The sequence below is a fragment of the Musca autumnalis genome, unplaced genomic scaffold (genome assembly GCF_047663935.1).
Source record: "Musca autumnalis isolate F117 unplaced genomic scaffold, ASM4766393v1 scaffold_1, whole genome shotgun sequence".
NCBI lineage: Eukaryota > Metazoa > Arthropoda > Insecta > Diptera > Muscidae > Musca > Musca autumnalis.
Window position 1 is genome coordinate 64,237,400 of NW_027411644.1, and position 18,863 is coordinate 64,256,262.

At 34.7% G+C, this 18,863-nt stretch overlaps 1 protein-coding gene across 33 annotated transcripts in view; it reads left to right on the forward strand.

Moving 5' to 3' along the window:
- The window catches only part of Mf (myofilin), a 69,877-nt gene that overhangs the window by 35,765 nt on the left and 15,249 nt on the right, over window positions 1-18,863 (forward strand). For 24 of the 33 annotated variants that reach the window (XM_073979268.1, XM_073979254.1, XM_073979205.1 and 21 more), the window contains exon 6: window positions 11,216-11,446. In XM_073979268.1, the coding sequence (XP_073835369.1) occupies window positions 11,216-11,446 (231 nt within the window). Of the gene's footprint in view, window positions 1-11,215; window positions 11,561-18,863 lie in introns of all 33 variants that reach the window. The other 9 variants (XM_073979096.1, XM_073979123.1, XM_073979075.1 and 6 more) reach the window with 1 other exon arrangement.

Below are 18,863 nucleotides of genomic sequence, written 5' to 3' on the forward strand. Positions count from 1 at the left end.
GCACCTGACCTGATTTTTTATTAGAAAAATCAACAAAAAATATAGAAATTACTAGTGAGCTGAAATCAATTTAAATGGACTTAAAAAAAGGCTATGTCTAGAGTTGGGCAATCTAGTTCACTGAACGGTTCGATCTTTCTCGTTCCTTTTATCAAAAGGAACTAGTTCCTTAATATCGTTCCTTCGTTCCATATAGTTCCTTCGTTCGTTTGACATTTAACTCAAATATTCTTTTTATTTAAATAGCTCCTTTGGATGAATCGTTCGTTCAAATATCATTTTGTGTAAAACTCCGCCGTTCTTTTAATGTTAAACAAATAAAAACACATTTTTATATTTTTTATTTTATAGAATTTATGCGCGCTTTATTAAAGACTAGTAACAAATATTTGTAATTTTTTGTAATTGATAGAGAGAAGTTTTCACTTTTTATGTTGAAAATCTATTATATTTTCCTACACATGTCGTAGTTAAACGCAAAACCCTTCACACACACAAACACACGCATCGTCAATGACAAAATAGAAACAGAATAGAAAAGAGATTCATACGTTCTTTTCTATTCTGTTTCTATTTTGTTTGTTATTGACGATGCGTGTGTTTGTGTGTATGTGAAGCGTTGAACAAATAGAACGAGATGAGCGAATAGAGCGAGATGGTCAAAAGGAACGAGATGAACGAAAGGAACTATATAAACGAACGAGTCGGATATCGTTCCGATCGTTCCAGTCTCGGAATAGTTCCAATGAACTAGTTCGTTCCGGTACTACACAACTCTAGCTATGACATTGTTGACACATTCCGCCCGCCTTGTAATATCTGTTAGATATGAAAATCTTAGATGCACATCTGTAGTCTATTATGTGATTATTAAGTAGAAAAATTAACAAAAAATATAAAATCAATTCAAATGGTCCTAAAATAGCGAAACGTAATTTTTGAGACATTCCGCCCAGCTTGTAACATCTGTTATATAAGAAAATTTCAGCAATTTAAATGGACTTAAAAAAGCTTTATGTAATTTTTTAAACACTCTGCCCGCCTTGTATTATCTGAAGATCTTAGCTGCACGCCTGACGTTTATTGGGCAACAATTAGGTAGAAAAAATAAAAAATTATAAAAAATTATAGTTAGCTGAAAACAAATCAAATGGACTTAAAAAATCTTTATGTAATTCTTGAGACATTCCGCCCGCCTTGCAACATCTGTTATATTAGACAATTTCAGCCTCTTGCCTACAGGCTATTAAGTAGAAAAATCAATAACAAAATATAGAAATTAATATTGAGCTAAAATCAATTCAAATGGACTTAAAAAAGGCATATATAAATTTTGAGACAGTCTGCCCTTCTTGTAATACCCAACTTGTAATACCAGTTATCTTAGGAATTTTTAGCTGCACACCTGACATCTGTTCGGTGATTCTTATTTAGGAAAATCATGCAAAAAATATAAAAATTAATAGTGGGGCGAAATCAATTGTTATTATCTTTTAAAAAGAATCATTTAATTTTTTATACAACCACACCACCCACCCCATCCACACCCACCTTGTAGTATTTTCAAAATATCTGAAAATTTCAGTCGCGTGCAAGTGATTTTTAATTACAAAAATCGACCAAAAATACAAAAAATTATAGCTGAAATAAATTATTAGGGACTTAAAAATTTTCATGTGTAATATTTTGAATATTCCGCCCGCCTTGCAATATTTCTGCAACATAGGAAAGAGAAAATTACATTAATGACAATTACATCTGTTATATTAGAAAATTTCATGACAACAGTCTATTAAGTAGAAAAATCAATAAAAAATATAGAAATTAATATTGAGCTAAAATCAATCGAAATGGACTTAAAAAGGCATATATAATTTTTGAGACATTTTGCCCTACCTGTAATACCAGTTATCTTAGAAATTTTTAGTTTCGGTTCGGTGATTCTTATTTAGAAAAATCATGCAAAAATATAAAAATTAATAGTGGGGTGAAATCAATTATTATCTTTTAAAAAAAGTAATTTAATTTTTTTTTCACCCAGACCATTTACCCCACCTCCACCCACCTTGTAATATTTTCAAAATGTCTGAAAATATCAGACGCATACAAGAAGTCCATCAAGTAATTTTTAATTACAAAAATCGACCAAAAATTCAAAAAATTATAGCTGAAATAAATTTTTAGGGACTTAAAAATGTCATGTGTTATATTTTGAACATTCCGCCCGCCTTGCTATATTTCTGTAACATAGGAAAGAGGAAATTACATTAATGACAATTTTGGGGGCAAACATGAAATTAATAATTCTGAACCCTTTGTGTCCCGACGTTGCCTGTGGACAATTTAGCATGATTGCGTATGCGTATGAGATATTTATATATACTAAGCGGGTGTCAGTAGGTTGATTTCAGAAGAATACGAAAAATGGAAAGTACTTTTGAATAAATAGCTATATTGGCGAAGTTATGCTTGTTTAAGTATAAATAGTCGTGTAAAAATTTGAACAAGAAATATTTTAGTGATTTTATAAAATGTCGTTAAATATCAAATGAATAGAATAATTGCAGCCAACATTTTTTGAAAAATCTTACTGAAATGTTGATCTAATAAAAAAAGGAACAAACCTACAATTTACAGTTCCAATCAGTAGTTATAAGTCCATTTTTTCATTAGGCAATTTTCCTTGCGGCAATTGTCAGTTTGTAGGTGACAGAGAGTGTTGAGAGGCAAAGGGTTACCATACGCCTCACCCCTCTCTCCTTCAAACTGACAATTGCCGCAAGGAAAATTGTCTAATGTAAATATGGACTAATTTATTTGAAATTTTAAAGTTGCCTGTAAGCAACATTGGGCCTTTTTGGTATAAAATTGGTTACCTTAGTGGAAGATGAAAATGGTGGTCAGTGATATACAATGAAATACAAAAGGGTCATTGAGACATTCGGGCTTGTGAAAAATGTTGTATTTATATTATTATTTGAAGATTGGACCTGAATTTTGGTAGAATATACATATTACATATTAGGGATTTGTAAGATATCAAGCGGATATCTGTTTAAATATCGATGATGATAATTTTAGGTATTGCATGAAGGGCAATATTTATTATCAGCTTAAGAGTCTGCATACAAAATGGAAAATATTTTTCAAAACCTTCTACTCTGAAAAATGTCAATATGAGAATTTAATATTATATTAAAACCACCATATATCTCAAAATTGTCTAATTTGTGAACTATTAATGATAAATTTAGATCAATTTTCCATTTCCATTAATTTTCCTCTAGAATGAAACAAACTCATAAGCTTATGCTTTTTCGCATCATGAATAATAAAAAATATAACGATAATACAGAGACTTAAGAAACAAACTTTGTTAATTTTTATAACCACAATGCACAGTGGTCCCACTTGTATGGAAAGGAGGGCCAAAAATAGTTCTAATCGAGCTACCGCCTCCAAATTTTAAACGTAGGTTTATAACAAGCCAAAAAGGTAGAAAATCATTTTTAGTGGATTTAGGTCCATATTTGGGCATAGCTCCCATTGAAAGGTACGGACCGATTTTTGGTATATTGACGATTTTGGCCAAATTTACCAACCGATTTGGATGTTATTTTGCATTTTGAGTACTGAGTGAATAAACAACCTTATTGCAAAAAGTTTTTCAATATAGTTTTTCAAAAATAGTTCTAATCGAGCTACCGCCTCCAAATTTTAAACGTAGGTTTAAAGCCCCCACATAAATGTACCCTCAGATTTCTGGTATTTTGACAATTTTAGCGAAATTGTCCAACTGATTTGGCTGTAATTTGGCATTTTGAGTTCTGAGTGAACCAAATACCTCCATGCAAAAAATGGTCAATATCGGTCTACGTTTAGGTATAGCCCCTATATAAACGTACCTGCCGATTTTCGAAATTTTGAAGATTTTACCCACATTTTTGGCTGTAATTTTGCATTTTGAGTTCTGAGTGAGCAAAATATCTCCTTGCAAAAAATGTTCAATATAGGTCCATGTTTAGGTATACCTCCCATATAAACGTACCTCCCGATTTTCGGAATTTTGACGATTTTACAGGCGTTGTATAGGAGGAATAACTTGGCGGGTGGCAGATGGGTGCAGCAGGATTTTTTTTATCGTAAACTAGAGACTATCCCTTGCATTAAAAAAAATCGAGACTCACAAATGCTCACAACATTAGTAAAACTCAACATAAATTAATAGTAATTATATTAAAAATAGCAGAAAAAGTCATTTATAAAAAAATATTTTTAATCAAGTTAGAAAACGAATTATGAATTTGGTTTTTCGTTAAAACATTGTCAATGCCATCATCATATTAGTTTCATTTTGAATATTGCACATTTACCTCTCCAATTTTTTATAATTTTACTCATAACCTACGAATGCTTTGCGGATGTATTTTTCGTTTTTAAGGCCTCACATACAAATCACAATATCTTCGACTTATCTTGGCATATAACCTCTGTAAATTTACAAAAATAATGCTGGATGTTAAAAATTTGATATGTTTAGAGAATATTTATTTCAGTCGCAATCAAATTTGTCGCCATCAATTTTTCAATTTTTGTCCACGGGCGGAACCACTGTGCAATGGTCCAATTTTGCCCATGGGCAACATTTGGTAACTCCTAACCGTGAGAAATTAATAAAAATTGTTTCGCAGAGGACTTATATTTTTATCTCTACTCAAAAGAGCCTGTACGGCCAGGTTCTTAAGAATCCCCAGTTTCTAAGTAGAAAAGCTTCAGGATATCTTGTATTAGCGATTAAACTCCGCAATATATATTGGTAGGTCTTGTTTATTATTAATAGAATTTCGTACATTAAGTGCAGTACACATTGTCAGTTTTGAATGTCGATTTGTCACAATTACCGATAACTGTCCAACCGTTGCATGATGAATGACAAAAATGAACGGTCACACTAGCAAGCAACCGATTATTTGGGCAAAGCTGTCATTTAAAACTGACCATGTGTACCAAGCTTTAATTCTTTCTGTTCTCTGCTGTAGGACATGGTAAAAATGAGACATCTTTAAGTGTGTGTATGTTAATATTTGTCTGTAATCGTTCTCAGTGGTTTATGTCTGTGTTTTTATTATAATTATTTTTTTGATTTTTAAAAATTGTTTTGTATTTTGGAGTTAAGTTGTTGGTAAGTACTAATATTTTATTCACACATTTTATACAACACAATATGAGACCTGGGACTGGATTCTTGTTCTATGAAAATTTGAAATGAAAAATATTTCCTTTATAATATTTTTCATTTGACAGTTTTCTCCTTTATAAAAGTTTTCATTTCACATTTTCATAGAAAGAGAATTGAGCCCCAGCACTATTTTTTTCGTTTTATTCAAAGAAGTATTCATTATTTTTTTTTGTCATACATACCTTTCAAAATAGTAGAATGTATTTTCCAATAATTATTTCAGGGAATATCTGTAGTGCGAAAAAGAATAGGAAAAGAATATTATTCTGGGTATTATTAAAAATTCTCAGCAAAGCTGAGGTCGATTCATGAAATGTTTATAATTTGTTGTTGTTAAGATCTGGCTTAAAGTTCCCAAAGAAAAAAGACACACAAAAACAGGTATTGTGAAGTAGGTTATCTTCTCAATAGAAACCGTGAAGATGTATTTTATGACCAACAGGAGGCATAAGAAGGCCTCATAGATAGCTAAAAGGATTTCGGGAGGTATTGTATTGGCAGGCTGCATTGAGGCATTTACTCGTAAGTTGCCTAGTTAATCAAGAAGAACTGCACTGCCGATTAAAGGTTTCAGAAGGCCACATTTATTTTTTTGAAAGGCCTAAGGAGGTCTCGTATTGACTATAGAAGACCTTAATTACATTTGTAATGATTACGGAACGCCTAAGGGGGTCCTGTTTAGAAATCTACAGCACCTAGAGAAATTATAATATCGTTGGAAGGAATCCTGTTTTATCAATATGACGTCTCAATAGTCCTGCATTGCCCGCACCAAGAGGTTTTATATGGCGATAGAAGCATATGGTCTCTTTATCAATAGTTGGTCTCATGAGGAGCGTTACTATAGTAGGTTAGGTTTAAGGAGGCCTTGTTCTTCAAGAAAAATCCACAGATGGTTTTGTATTGGCGAACGAAGACATCAAGTGGATTCCTATTGTATTTAAAACCCGAGGGACAAATTGTAATGTTTGTAGGAGAAATAAGGCACCCTCTTTTAGCAATATAAAGTATTTTATTGCCGATGGCTATCCTCATGTGGTTTTGTGGTTGCGATTAAAGGTATCAGCAGTAATTATTGCCAAAACAACACCCCAAGATTTATTGTATTCCAATGGAAGCATAAGGCAGATTGTACCAAGATGTGCTGTACTGCCGATAGATGCCTAAAGAAGGCCTTAAGAAGACACCTGATTACATAATAAAAGGCCTAAGGTGGTCTTGTTTATAAATTGAATGCCTCAAACGAACTTGTCGATAGGTGATATGAGGTTTTAAGCGATCTTCTCTTTATCAATAGTTCAAGGTGTAATGCCGATAAACGATTTAAATGGCGTTGTGTTTCAATGAAAGACAGCAATAGTGGGATTCTCTAACGCATTTTTGGTTACCGAGAAAAATCGGTAAAATTAAAATAATTGTAATTTCGTTAATTAACGAAATTAGTCGCCAAGTTAGCAACCAAAATAAAGTTGTCGCTAAGTACTACCGATAGCAACAGTGTTGCCAATTTTTATTTTCACATTTTGGATTTTAGTTTTACCGATTTTTGTGGGTAACCAGCAAATGCGTTATAGAATCCCATTACAGGAGTTCTCTTATTGGCGATAGAAAACCTCAAGTGGCTTTGTATTGTCCCTAGAAGACCTAAAGAAGTCTATTTTCTATATTAAAACCTCAAAGCCCCGCTTTATCAGTATGAAGTCTAAAATTAACTTGTATTGCCAATAGAGAACTTCAAGAGATTTTTAGTTGTGATTTCCAGAGCAGGTCTTGTATTTCCTAAGAAGCCATAATTTCGGTTGCTTCTAGGCAGGTGTTCGCCATAGATCGCTCAAGAATAACTTGATCATTAATAGATAGAGCGAAACTTCAAGGCGACCTTTAATACCGATAGTTGAACGGACAGAAAAAGAAGAAGATATTCATATTTGCTCAATGATGGGACATACTGTAATTTTGCATTTTGTGTTCTGGGGGAACAACATACCACCTTGCAAGAAATGTTCAATATAGGTCCACGTTTAGGTATAGCTCCCATATAAACGTACCTCCCTATATTCGGTATTTTGACGATTTTAGTCAGATTTTCTAACCGAGTTGGCTGTAATGTTGTATTTTGACTTCGGAGGAAAGATCATACGTCCGTGCGAAAAATGTTCAATACAGGTCCACGTTTAGGTATATCTTCCATATAAACATACCTCCCGATATTCGGTATTTTGACGATTTTAGCCAGATTTTCTAACCGAATTAGCTGTAAATTTGTATTTTGACTTCAGAGGAAAGATCATACATCCGTGCAAAAAATTTTCAATATAGGACCAAGTTTAGGTATAGCTCCCATATAAACGTACCTCCCTATTATCGGTATTTTCAAGATTTTAGCCAGATTTTCTAACCGAATTGGCTGTATATTTGTATTTTGACTTCAGAGGAAAGATCATACGTCCGTGCAAAAAATGTTCAATATAGGAACAAGTTTAGGTATAGCTCCAATATAAACGTACCTCCCGATATTCGGTATTTGACGATTTTAGTCAAATTTTCCAACCGATTTGGCTGTAATTTTGCATTTTAAGTTCTGAGGGAAAACCATCTTCCTTGCAAAAAATGTTCAATATACATATGTCCACGTTTCGGTATAGCTTCCATATAAACGTTTCTCCCGATTTTCGGAATTCTGGCGATTTTACAGGCGTGGTATAAGTGAAATAATTTCCAAAGTGGCAGATGGTGGCAGCTGGATTTCTTTTTATCGTGAACTAGAGACTTTCCCCTGTATTTTAAAAACATATGGACTTGCCCTTACGGGGCCAACATTAGTAAAACTCAACATAAATTTATAGCAATCATATTTAAAATAGCACAAAAAGTCATTTACAAAGAATTTATTTTTAAGGAACTTAGAAAACGAATTTTGAATTTGTTTTTTCGTAAGAATATTGTCAATGCCATCAACTATAAGATTCATTTTGGAAATTGTACATTTACCTCTTAATTTTTTTATAATTTCACTCATAAGCTACGAAGGCTTTGCGGATTTTTTTTTTCGTTTTTAAGGCACCACATACAAATCTCAACTGCTTCGACTTAACTTGGCATATTACCGCTGTAAATTGGCAAAAATAATACTGAACAAGTAAGAAAAGCGTTAAGTTCGGTCGTGCCGAACTTTTTATACCCTCCACCACAAATTTCAGCCATTTCGGTGGATTAATGTGGCCACAACCTTCAAAATACCGAAGTGCGGAAGGTACCGTTCTATGGGGGCTATATGATGGCGTGGACCTATACCTAAAAATTTCTGGGGGAAAGTTTTATACGCCTAAAGAAGACTAAATATCAAATTTCAGCCATCTCGGTGTGATAATGAGGCTAAAACGTTCAAAATATCGAAAATCGGGAGATATTGTATTATGGGGGGCTATATCAACACGTGGACCTATATAAACATTTTATGGTAGAAATGTTTCTTAGCCTCGGGAAACACAAAATACAGAGTTACAACCGATTCTTCGGTCAAATAGGTCTAATACATTCAAAATATATTCAAATGACGCGTACTTTATAAGGGGTCTTATGTGGGGGCTATACCAAAACGTGGACCTATATAACCCAACTTCGGTAGGAATGTTTTCTGGCCTCTGAAGACACAAAATACCAAATTACAACCAATTCTGTGGTCAAATGGGTCTAATACATTCAAAATATATTAAAATGACGCGTACTTTATATGGGGCCTTATATGGGGGCTATACCAAAACGTGGACCTATATAACCCAACTTTGGTAGGAATATTTTTTGGCCTCTGGAGACACAAAGTACCAAATTACAACCAATTCGGTGGTAAAATGGGCCAAATATCTTAAAAATTCCTTAAAACGACGACGCGTCACGCGTCATTTTGTATGGGGGCTATACGAAAGGGTGGACCTACATAGCCCGCTTTCAATACCAAAAGTCCTACGTAAAAATAACATATTTTCCCAAAATTTCATCAACCTACGTCAATCCGTTCGGACGCTAGAGTGATTTCCACAGACGGACAGACGGACAGACGGACGGACATGGCTATATCGATGTAGAATTGTACGCTGATCAAGAATATATATACTTTGTGGGGTCTACAATGATTATTTCGAGTAGTTACAAACGTAGTGACAAACTTAATATACCCCCATCCTATGGTGGAGGGTATAAAAACATATCAAAAATGTTGTCACGGCGTGTTAGCGTTCAAAGCCAAAACTCATAACTTCAAAGGCAGCGCCAAATACCGTTTGTCATGAAGAAATACATTTCAACGGCCAAATATCCGTTAATGTATAAAAACACATTTGCATTTGAAAAACGAAAAGTTCTAGGATAGAGAAGCCATTCAACAGTCCATACGTCTGAAGAGCTGCTCAACCAACAGCGAAACCTGGCCACGTAATTTGGTAACTGTGTGGGTTCGAGTCCTTGGCATTCCTTTTTCACGTGCAAAAAATTTCCGATCATCAAGCTTAACTCTAAACGAGAAAATTAATAAAAATCATTAAAAATTATCTTCGCCCTAACAGGCAAAATTTAAAAAAAAAAAAAAAAAAAACATTAATGTGTTTAGAGAATATTTTTTTCAATCGCAATCAAATTTGTCGACATAAAATTTTCGATTTTTGTCCACGGGCAGAACCACAGTGCATTGAGGAAATTTGCCACCGGCAACATTTTTGATGTTCTGGAAATTCTGAAGCGATTTCCAATTTTTGTAGGATTCGATGTTTTTGCCACAACAACGAACTGGTAGTTTTTCATCAATTGGACTATAAATTCGTCCTTTAGAGCATTTTCGAGAAAATTCACCTTTGATGCCATACAAATTACTATGAAAACAAAGATCACTCAGGTGGCACCAGTTTTGGAATCAAATGGAAAAAATTAAGGCCTTTACAATTTTTTCTTCTTTTGGGTCACCCTAATGTAGAGCATTCAGGCTGAGTTTGAAGAAATTAATTATCTTATCTTATTCGGTTCAAGTGTGTAAATGTGATATGTAAATAATCAGAAAAAGTTTTTTTTAAGCTTTGGGAAATGAAAAGTATTTTTTTGTATTCTGTTTAAATATTTGGTAGTATATTTTGTTATATATTTGTTGAATTTTTTACACATTCCCAAGGGTTTATCATAACAAAATTTTAAAAATTTTTTCCCGAATATATCCATTCATGTGTAATCGACAATATGCAATCGTCTGTTATTTATTTGTTGTGACCAAATTTTTCACACGAAATGTTATGCATAAAATTACACTCACACCCTTACATACTCCCAGACACACAAAATTCCCAGGAACTGTAAAAAAATATGATAGAAAAACTATTTACATAAATACAGCTGGGTTTTGTTGTTCAATTTATCAACGAGTATGGCATGATGTTAATTATGCATAGCAAAGAAGAAGAAAAAAAACAAAAACATTTATATTTCCGTTGAACACATGTTCAGTGTCCAAGAGTTATGTGCAAGGTCGGTGTAAGGTCGAATAGTAAAGACCTCGACACATAAGAAGCATGGCATTCTGGCTTAAGTCATATCTGGTAAATGACTAAAGACAAAGTTCGACCTAATTCAAATGTGATTCTGAAATCTTTTTATTAGGTCGAACTTGGTCTTTAGTCTTTTATCAGATATGACTTCAGCAAGAATGCCATGCTTCTAATGTGTCAAGGCCTTAAGCCCAGCTGACTATACATTTTGCAGACAAAATACTTTATACAAATTTTAAATACAAAGAAATACTAAAATCACAATAATGAAAAATCTATAAGGTGGTCTAATTGTCCGACCTTCGTGTAGACCTTGGTTATGTGTGTTTGTGTGTCTCCAAGAGGTGACTCTATATGTTGTATACAATTTTTGTGGTGTTGTTAAACAATTTTGTATTTTATTTTTTTTCCTGATTTAATTGATTTATTTTTTATTTGTATTTTACAGCTCGCCGTTCTCCCTCACCTGGCCGCGTAAGACGTGCCGGCAGTGAACCTTATGTTCCACCACCATCCTACTGGACCGGTAATGCCCCCAGCGCTGCCCGTGGAGGCTCTCGTGCCCCCTCTGTGTTCGATCGTGCACCCTCCGTATTCGATCGTGCCGCCAGCTTGGCCCCATTCACCAGGCCATTGTTCCGTGCCAGCTCATTGGAACCCTTGGATGAATACTTTGCCAGTAAGTGTGATGATAAGCCTAGAGTAGATGAGCGTGCTGGCTCTCCATGTCCCACTCCTGTTAAGCCCGGTCGTTGGGGTCCACGCCCCAATGAAGTTTCTTTCGATGCTGATGGTAAACACGAAACAACTGACTTTACTTTTTTTCAAAATTATTCGTTTCATGTTGTTTGATGTGACAAGAAACCAAAGCAGTTTTCTGTCAATTGGCCAATTTGTTAAATGTCTTTTTTATTTGTTCTTTTGAACGTTTATTCAATGTTTCTACGTTATCGTTTTGGCGTATTTCTAATTGAATGGCCTAAATAATGCCTAAATGTCTTTCTATATGAATGTGATTTTGAAAATTATCCCCTTAAATCGACAACCGGCAGCAATAAGCTTCAGATTTTTTGGGTATAATTTCTATTACAACAGAAGCCAAAAACCAAATTTGTGGTCAATGTTGAATGGGCTTAAAGCGTGTTTTTTTGTATTTGATGTGAATTTGATTTGAATTTGAAGCTCTTTAGTCGCCGTATTAGCTGCCAGCAGCATCAATGCAAACTATTCTACGTGTTATTATCCTTTATTTTTATTTTTTATTTTATTAAGTAGTGCCTCGAAAAAAGAAATTTGAAGAATGTTTTTGTTACAGCCTAAAAGTATGCCATGAATTGCTTGCCTACAGCTATAATGTTTTGTTTTGCAGCCTTTGAAGATTCATAGCGAACAATTACGAACTGTCATCTATAAGTGATGTCTAATGTCACTAAATTCTTTAGCTTTTCTATTTGACCGAGTTCAGAACCTCTGGATTTAGCACTAAAGCCGCATTTACACCAAGCAAGATTTTGATTGAATGCCAGTAGGACATTTCAAGATATGTACCTAAATGATAAAGGTACAATATGGTTCCTAAAGCTAAGTGATCTAAGTGCCCTATAAAGTGAATTGAGCGCCTAATAGACCACTTGAGCAAAAACTGTTAGCCAGATCCAAGTGTGCGGCTATTTGAAAAAAAATTAAAAATTGCGAGAATATTAGCACAGCCTTTTTAAAAATGTGTTTAATTGCGGACATATTTTAAGCTTAATGTAATGGATTTATATATGTTGAGGAGTGCCTAGTTTACACAATGACGGCTACTTTTCTCTTATATAAATCCGCTTCATTTGTGCAAGCAAACTTAAGCACCTATAGCACATTTACAAAGCCATTATCGACATGTGATCTAAATATGCCATAAGGTAAACTGAACGCTAAGGTCACTTAAGCAGAACCTGTTAGCCAAATTCAAGTATGCAGCTATTTGAGAGCAAAAAGAGCAGCCTTTAAATGGGGCTTCTTCAATTTAAAGGAGGGCCTAGTATACACCATGACGGCTACTTTTCTCTTATGTAAATCCGCTTCATTTGTGCAAGCTTATGAAAACTTTGTGCAAGCAAAGTTGAACACCTATAGCACATTTACAAACCCATTATTGACATGTGCTTAAATGATTTTTAAAGCTTCGAACGAATTGATCTAATTACGCTAGAAGATAAACTGAACGCCAAGATTACTTAAGCAGAACCTGTTAGCCAAATTCAAGCGTGCAGCTAGTTAGAGCAAAAATCGCAGCCTTTAAATGGGCTTTCTTCAATTTTGTTTATTTATGGATCTTTTTCAAGCTTCAATTAATTGATTTAAACAAGAATTGATAGCTGTCTAGTTTACGTCTAGATGTCAGTATTCCTCTCATAAAAATCCGCTTCATGTGTGCAAGCTTATGATCGCCTGAAGCGTGCAAAAGTGAATTTCTTTAGGAAATTCCCAAAGCCTACATGAAATGGGTGCATGCTTAAATGATAAAAGAAGCTTAAAGCGATATTCATATTAGAAAACAATAAAGTTAACTGAAAGCTTTATCGTTCATTTAATCAGAAAATGTTAGCTAACTCCAAGTGCGCAGCTATTTTAGAGCAAAATTGCGGAAGCTGTAAAAGATTTAATAAGTATTTATTTGTGACATGTTTATAATTTTTAGTATCACTGAAGTGAGAGCTGTAAAGTTTATGTCAGGATTTCAACTATTATGAAGTTTAAGGCCGATCCATACTTGCAAGCTTAATATATATTAGTGCGTGCCATGTTGAATGCCTATTTATAAATAAATAAATAATCCATATTCAAAAATTTACAAATACTGTCAAATCAGCAGGTTGAAAATGAGACGACTGCAGTTAGTATCTGAAAAATTTGCTGAAAAAGCTCTGATATCTTCCAAGACGGTTGGGAACTTTGCTAAAAGAGGTCTCAACGCCATCTATATTTCAAATTGAACGCTATTATTGGTTTAGTTGTTTGAGAATATTTAAAAATAATAAATTATGGACTACTAGATTTTATTAACAGACACTAATACCAGATCTAGACAAGATACGAAGACAGGGGAACGGCCCAAGATGCCCAATGAAATATCCCAAAATCTATGATGGCTGTTTGATGATCTTCAAGGTCCGTCACTCAGTAATAAAATAACGTAAGACGTCTTATAATGTCATTGTGGCTGCTAAAGGATCTTCAGGCCTTCTATATTCTTCCGTTATCATTGGAAAGCCACAACGGCAGTTTTTCATCTACAGTAGGACTTTTATTGGAAATGGAATTCACAATGGCTGTCTTATGGCCAGTAGAGAGCTTTCTGGGTCCCCCTTTCGTTCATAATATACTATTAGAGTTCATCCGTTGTCAATGAAAGTCGGCAAAAGGAATTCAGTCATAAATGTCGATTTACCCGCTGGGCACCTCAGTCTTTATTTTTATCGATAATAGGTGTTTTCTTGTCAATGAAAAGCCACAAGAGGTCTTTTTTGAACCGTGAAAAATCTTCAGAACCATAAACGGTCTTCTATTGTCAATTGTTGCCAATAGCGACCACCGATGGCCTTCTTTTATCCGATAATAGGTGTTCTCTTGTCAATGAAAACCACAATAAGTCTTTTTTGAATGGTGCAAAATCTTCAGAACCATAAACGGCCTTCTATTGTTAATTGTTGCCAATAGCGAATACCGAAGGCCTTCTTTTATCAGTGGGAGGTCTTGTATTACCTCTTAAACCCGTTTGACGACCATCAGATTCGGTTGGAAGACCGTAAAAAGTCATCTTTTGTCAATTATTATTTATTTATTATAATGACCTTCAGGGGCCAACTTGCATCGATACTAGATTTTCTATCGTCAATGCAAATACACAAGAAGCCTCTTATGATCCGTGGATGATATTACGATTTCTTATTTACTGTTATCTTCCAAGAAGGTTGGGAACTTTGTTAAAAAAAATGCCTTAACGCCATCTATATTCCTAATTTGACAGTATTATTGGTAAAGTTGACTGAGAATATTTAAAAATAATAAACTACGGACTACTAAAGAAGAGCAAAGACAAAACCATGGAAACGGCCCAGTTGACCATATTAGATCCCCAAAAGTCTCTCGTGGTAGGTTGGCCAATTTCATGCTCCATATTTCTTGGAAAAATGACCGTAAGCCCTCAATCGTCAACTATGGCCGTTGAATAAGCTTTAGGACTGTCTTTCATCCAAAATAAGTATTCTCTTTGCATTGAAAAGCCTCGAAAGGTAGTCTTTTGTCAATAAAAGGTATTTTGTTGGAAGTAAAGATCCTATGAAATCCAACTTTCATCATTAAAATACCATTAGGGACAGAGTTTTCAATGGAAGTCCACAAGAGGACTTTAGTGGCCGATAGAAATTTTTAGTGTCGGTCTATCATCAATTGAAATCTATTAGGGGTCTTCTTTACACAATTATTGTTGTTGGCCACCTTCAGGCTCATATTTCATCAATAAGAAATCTTTTGGTGTCAATGAAAAGACACAATTGGTCTCTTATGACCGGCGAAAAACCTTCGAAGTCTTATTTTCATCTATAGAAAACCATAGGTGGTCTTCTTCGGATGTCTTCTTTCATGGATAAGAGATTTTCTGTTTCCAATGAAATCTACAAAAGGCCTCTTCAGCTCGTTTGACGACCTTCGGTCTTTCATCAATATAAGACCATCAATTATGGCAATATTCGGGAGCCATCTTCCATTGATACTAGGTTTTTATTGCCAATATAAATTCTCTAATGACCAGTACCAGGCTTTCAGGCACTTAATTTCGTCAATACAATAAGAGGTCTACAACTTAACTTATTGCCGGCTGAACCCTTCAGAGTTCTTCTTTCATCAATAATACGTCCTCCATTAGGTCTTAGAGTCCGTATTTCATCAATAAACTACCATAAAAGGTTTTTTATTCTCGAATATGGCCGCAGATGATTTTCAGAGGCCTTCTTTAAATGATAATAAGCCTTCTGTTCTCCATGCAATGTTGGTTGTTGAAAATCTCTTGTAGGCTGTGGAAGATCTTCTGGGTATTTAAAATCCTAATCGAATTAATCGAAAGCCATAAGTGGTCGTCTAGTATCTGTATTCAATAGAAGAAGACCATACAAAGTTTTCTACATATACATATAGGACATATTAAAGTATTTTTGGTCAATAGCAAGCTTTCAGATTTCTCCTGTGGCCTATAGATCAGTAAAAGTCTTCTACTTTAAATAAAAAGCAATCGAATAATTTTGTTTTGTCCGCTGACGTCTTTTAGACTTAGTAGAGAAATTCGGAAAGTATTTAGCCGTCAATAAGTACCAGTTAATAACATTCAGGCGTCTCCTGTGGTTAGGAAAATAACTTTGAAAGTAGTCAACGGTCAATAAAAACTCTTTAGAGGTTTTAAAACCTCAGAAGAATACCTTGAAATGAATCTTTTATTGACAAAAGATAATCAGCGATTTTTCTAACCAATAAAAAATCCTCCGAGATTTCCTCTAAGTAATAGAGGATCATCAGAAGCCATCTTGCGGTATTTTATTGTCCGTGGAAGTCGCTCAGGGTTTGTGGCTAAGTAGAAGAACTACCAAAGTATTTAATGGTCAATAAGAAAGCTCCAGAAAACCAATAGTGGTATTTTTGTCAATTAAAGAGCTCAAAAAAGTCGTACAAGGCCGTTGAAAAATCTTCTGGGGTATTCTAGGCACAGAAAAAGAACTTCGATTGTACTGAATTGTGAAGAAGACATTTTCGGACGACCCGTAAAAGTCGGCCATGCTTAAAAGAGCTTTGGAAGAATTTATTGGTTAAAACAACTTTGTAGAGGTTTTAAAGTTCGAAAAAAGTCCTTAAAAGGAATATTTCATTGACTAAAGCTAATCAGATATCTTTTGTGGCTAATAGAAAGTCTTTAGAGGTCTCCTGTAACAGAAGATCATCAGAAGCCATCTTGTGGCATTTGATTGTCCGTGGCTTAGTAGAAGAACTTCGAAAGTATTTAATGGTCAGTAAGAAAGCTTCAGATAACCAATAGAGGTATTTTTGTCACTTGAAGAGCCCCAAAAAAAGTCTTATAAGGCAGTTGAAAGATCTTCTAGGGTATTCTAGGCACAGACAAAAGAACTTCGAATGTACTAAATGATCAATAAGACATTTTCGGACGACCAGTAATAGTCGACCATGCTTAAAAGAGCTTCGGAAGAATTTATTGGTCAAAAAGAACTCTGTAGGGGTTTTAAAGCTCAGAAGAAGACCTTAAAAGGAGTCTTTCATTTACTTAAGCTAATCAGCGATCTTTTCTGGCTAATAGAAAGTCTTAAGAGGTTTCCTGTAAGTAGTAGAAGATCATTAGAAGCCACCTTGCGGTATTTTATTGTCAGTGGAAATCGTTCAGGCTTTGCGGCTAAGTAGAAGGACTTCGAAATTATTTAATGGTGAAAAAGAAAGCTCCAGAAAACCAATAGAGGTATTTTTGTTAATTGAAGAGCCCCAAAAGGCCGTTGAAAGATCTTTTGGGGTAATCTGGGAAACGGAAGAGAACTTCGAATGTACTGAATGGTCAATAAAACATTTTCGGACGACCAGTAAAGGCCGCTCATGCTTAAAAGAGCTTCGTAAAAATTTATTGGTCAAAAGAAACTCTGTAGAAGTTTTAAAAGTTCAGAAGAAGACCTTAAAAGGAATGTTTCATTGAACAAAGTCAATCAGCGACCTTTTCTGGCTAATAGAAAGTCTTTAGAGGTCTCTTATAAGTAGTAGAAGATCATCGGAAGCCTTCTAGAGGTATTTTATTGTCCGACGAATTTATTCAGGATTTGTGGCTAAGTAAAAGAACTTCAATAAGAAAGCTCCAGAAACCAATAGAGGTATTTTTGCCAATTGAAGAGCCCCTAAAAAGTCTTATAAGACCGTTGAAAGATCTTCTGTGGTAATCTGGGCACCGGAAGAGAACTTCGAGTGTACTGAATGGTTAATAAGACATTTTCGGATGACCAGTAAAGGCCGCACATGCTTTAAAGAGCTTCGAAAGAATTTATAGGTCAAAAGGATCTCTGTAGAGGTTTTAAAAGTTCAGAAGAAGACCATAAAAGGAATCTTTCATTGACTAAAGCTTATCAGCAATCTTTTCTGGCTAATAGGATGTCTTTAGAAGTCTCCTGTAAATAGCAGAAGATCAGCAGAAGCCATCTTGCGGTATTTTATTGTCCGTGGAAGTCGGTCAGTCTTTGTGGCTAAGTAGAAGAACTTCGAAAGTGTCTTGGATTACCCGATTCTCATACCTCCTTATGTATTCTACCACGATGGTCCAATTTGCTTCTGACTGACTTGAATTGTATGAGCTCGAGCTGAAAAAGGCTATGATTGTAGCAGTAAGCTTTTTACAACCCTGTTGTGGCCCCATACGAATTAAACGCTTGCAAAGGATGGTGTTACTGCGACTTGACTGGGTGCCACCACTTTCGTTTGGAATCCAACTGGTTTGGTTTTGATGCCATACTAGATACCTATTTTTCGGATACTGGATCCAACTCGGGAGTGAAAACCTCACGCTGTTCTTAGTCCTTCAAGTAGGAACCCATGTTAAACACCACCTCTTGACTTTACTGCAAGTCCTTAATTGAAAATATAGGCAAGAAAAATTGAGGAGATATAAATGTAATTCTCTTGGATTTTGTCACTTTGTGGACTAAAGTATCCATGTGATAAGTATCAAGAGAATATGCTTTCGATAAAAATCATCGAACAAGGACCTAGAAAATGGTACTTCGATTTCACCACCACGTTTCTTTGGGTGAAAATCATCCACTGGTGCTACAAAATTCGTATAAATGCAACGTTTTTCATTTAACCGAAATTATTGTTTTAAATTTCATCAATGCGTAGTCGAGTGTATTAAGTTTTTGTGGCGCCATCTATATTTCAAATGTCAAACAATTTTGTTGGAATCATTATCAGAATAAGTCAAATTAGAGAGCATATTGTTAGGCATAAATTATCAAATATCACAAAAATGGAATTTATGGAGCGAAAACTAAATACAGTCGAACTTCTCTATAACG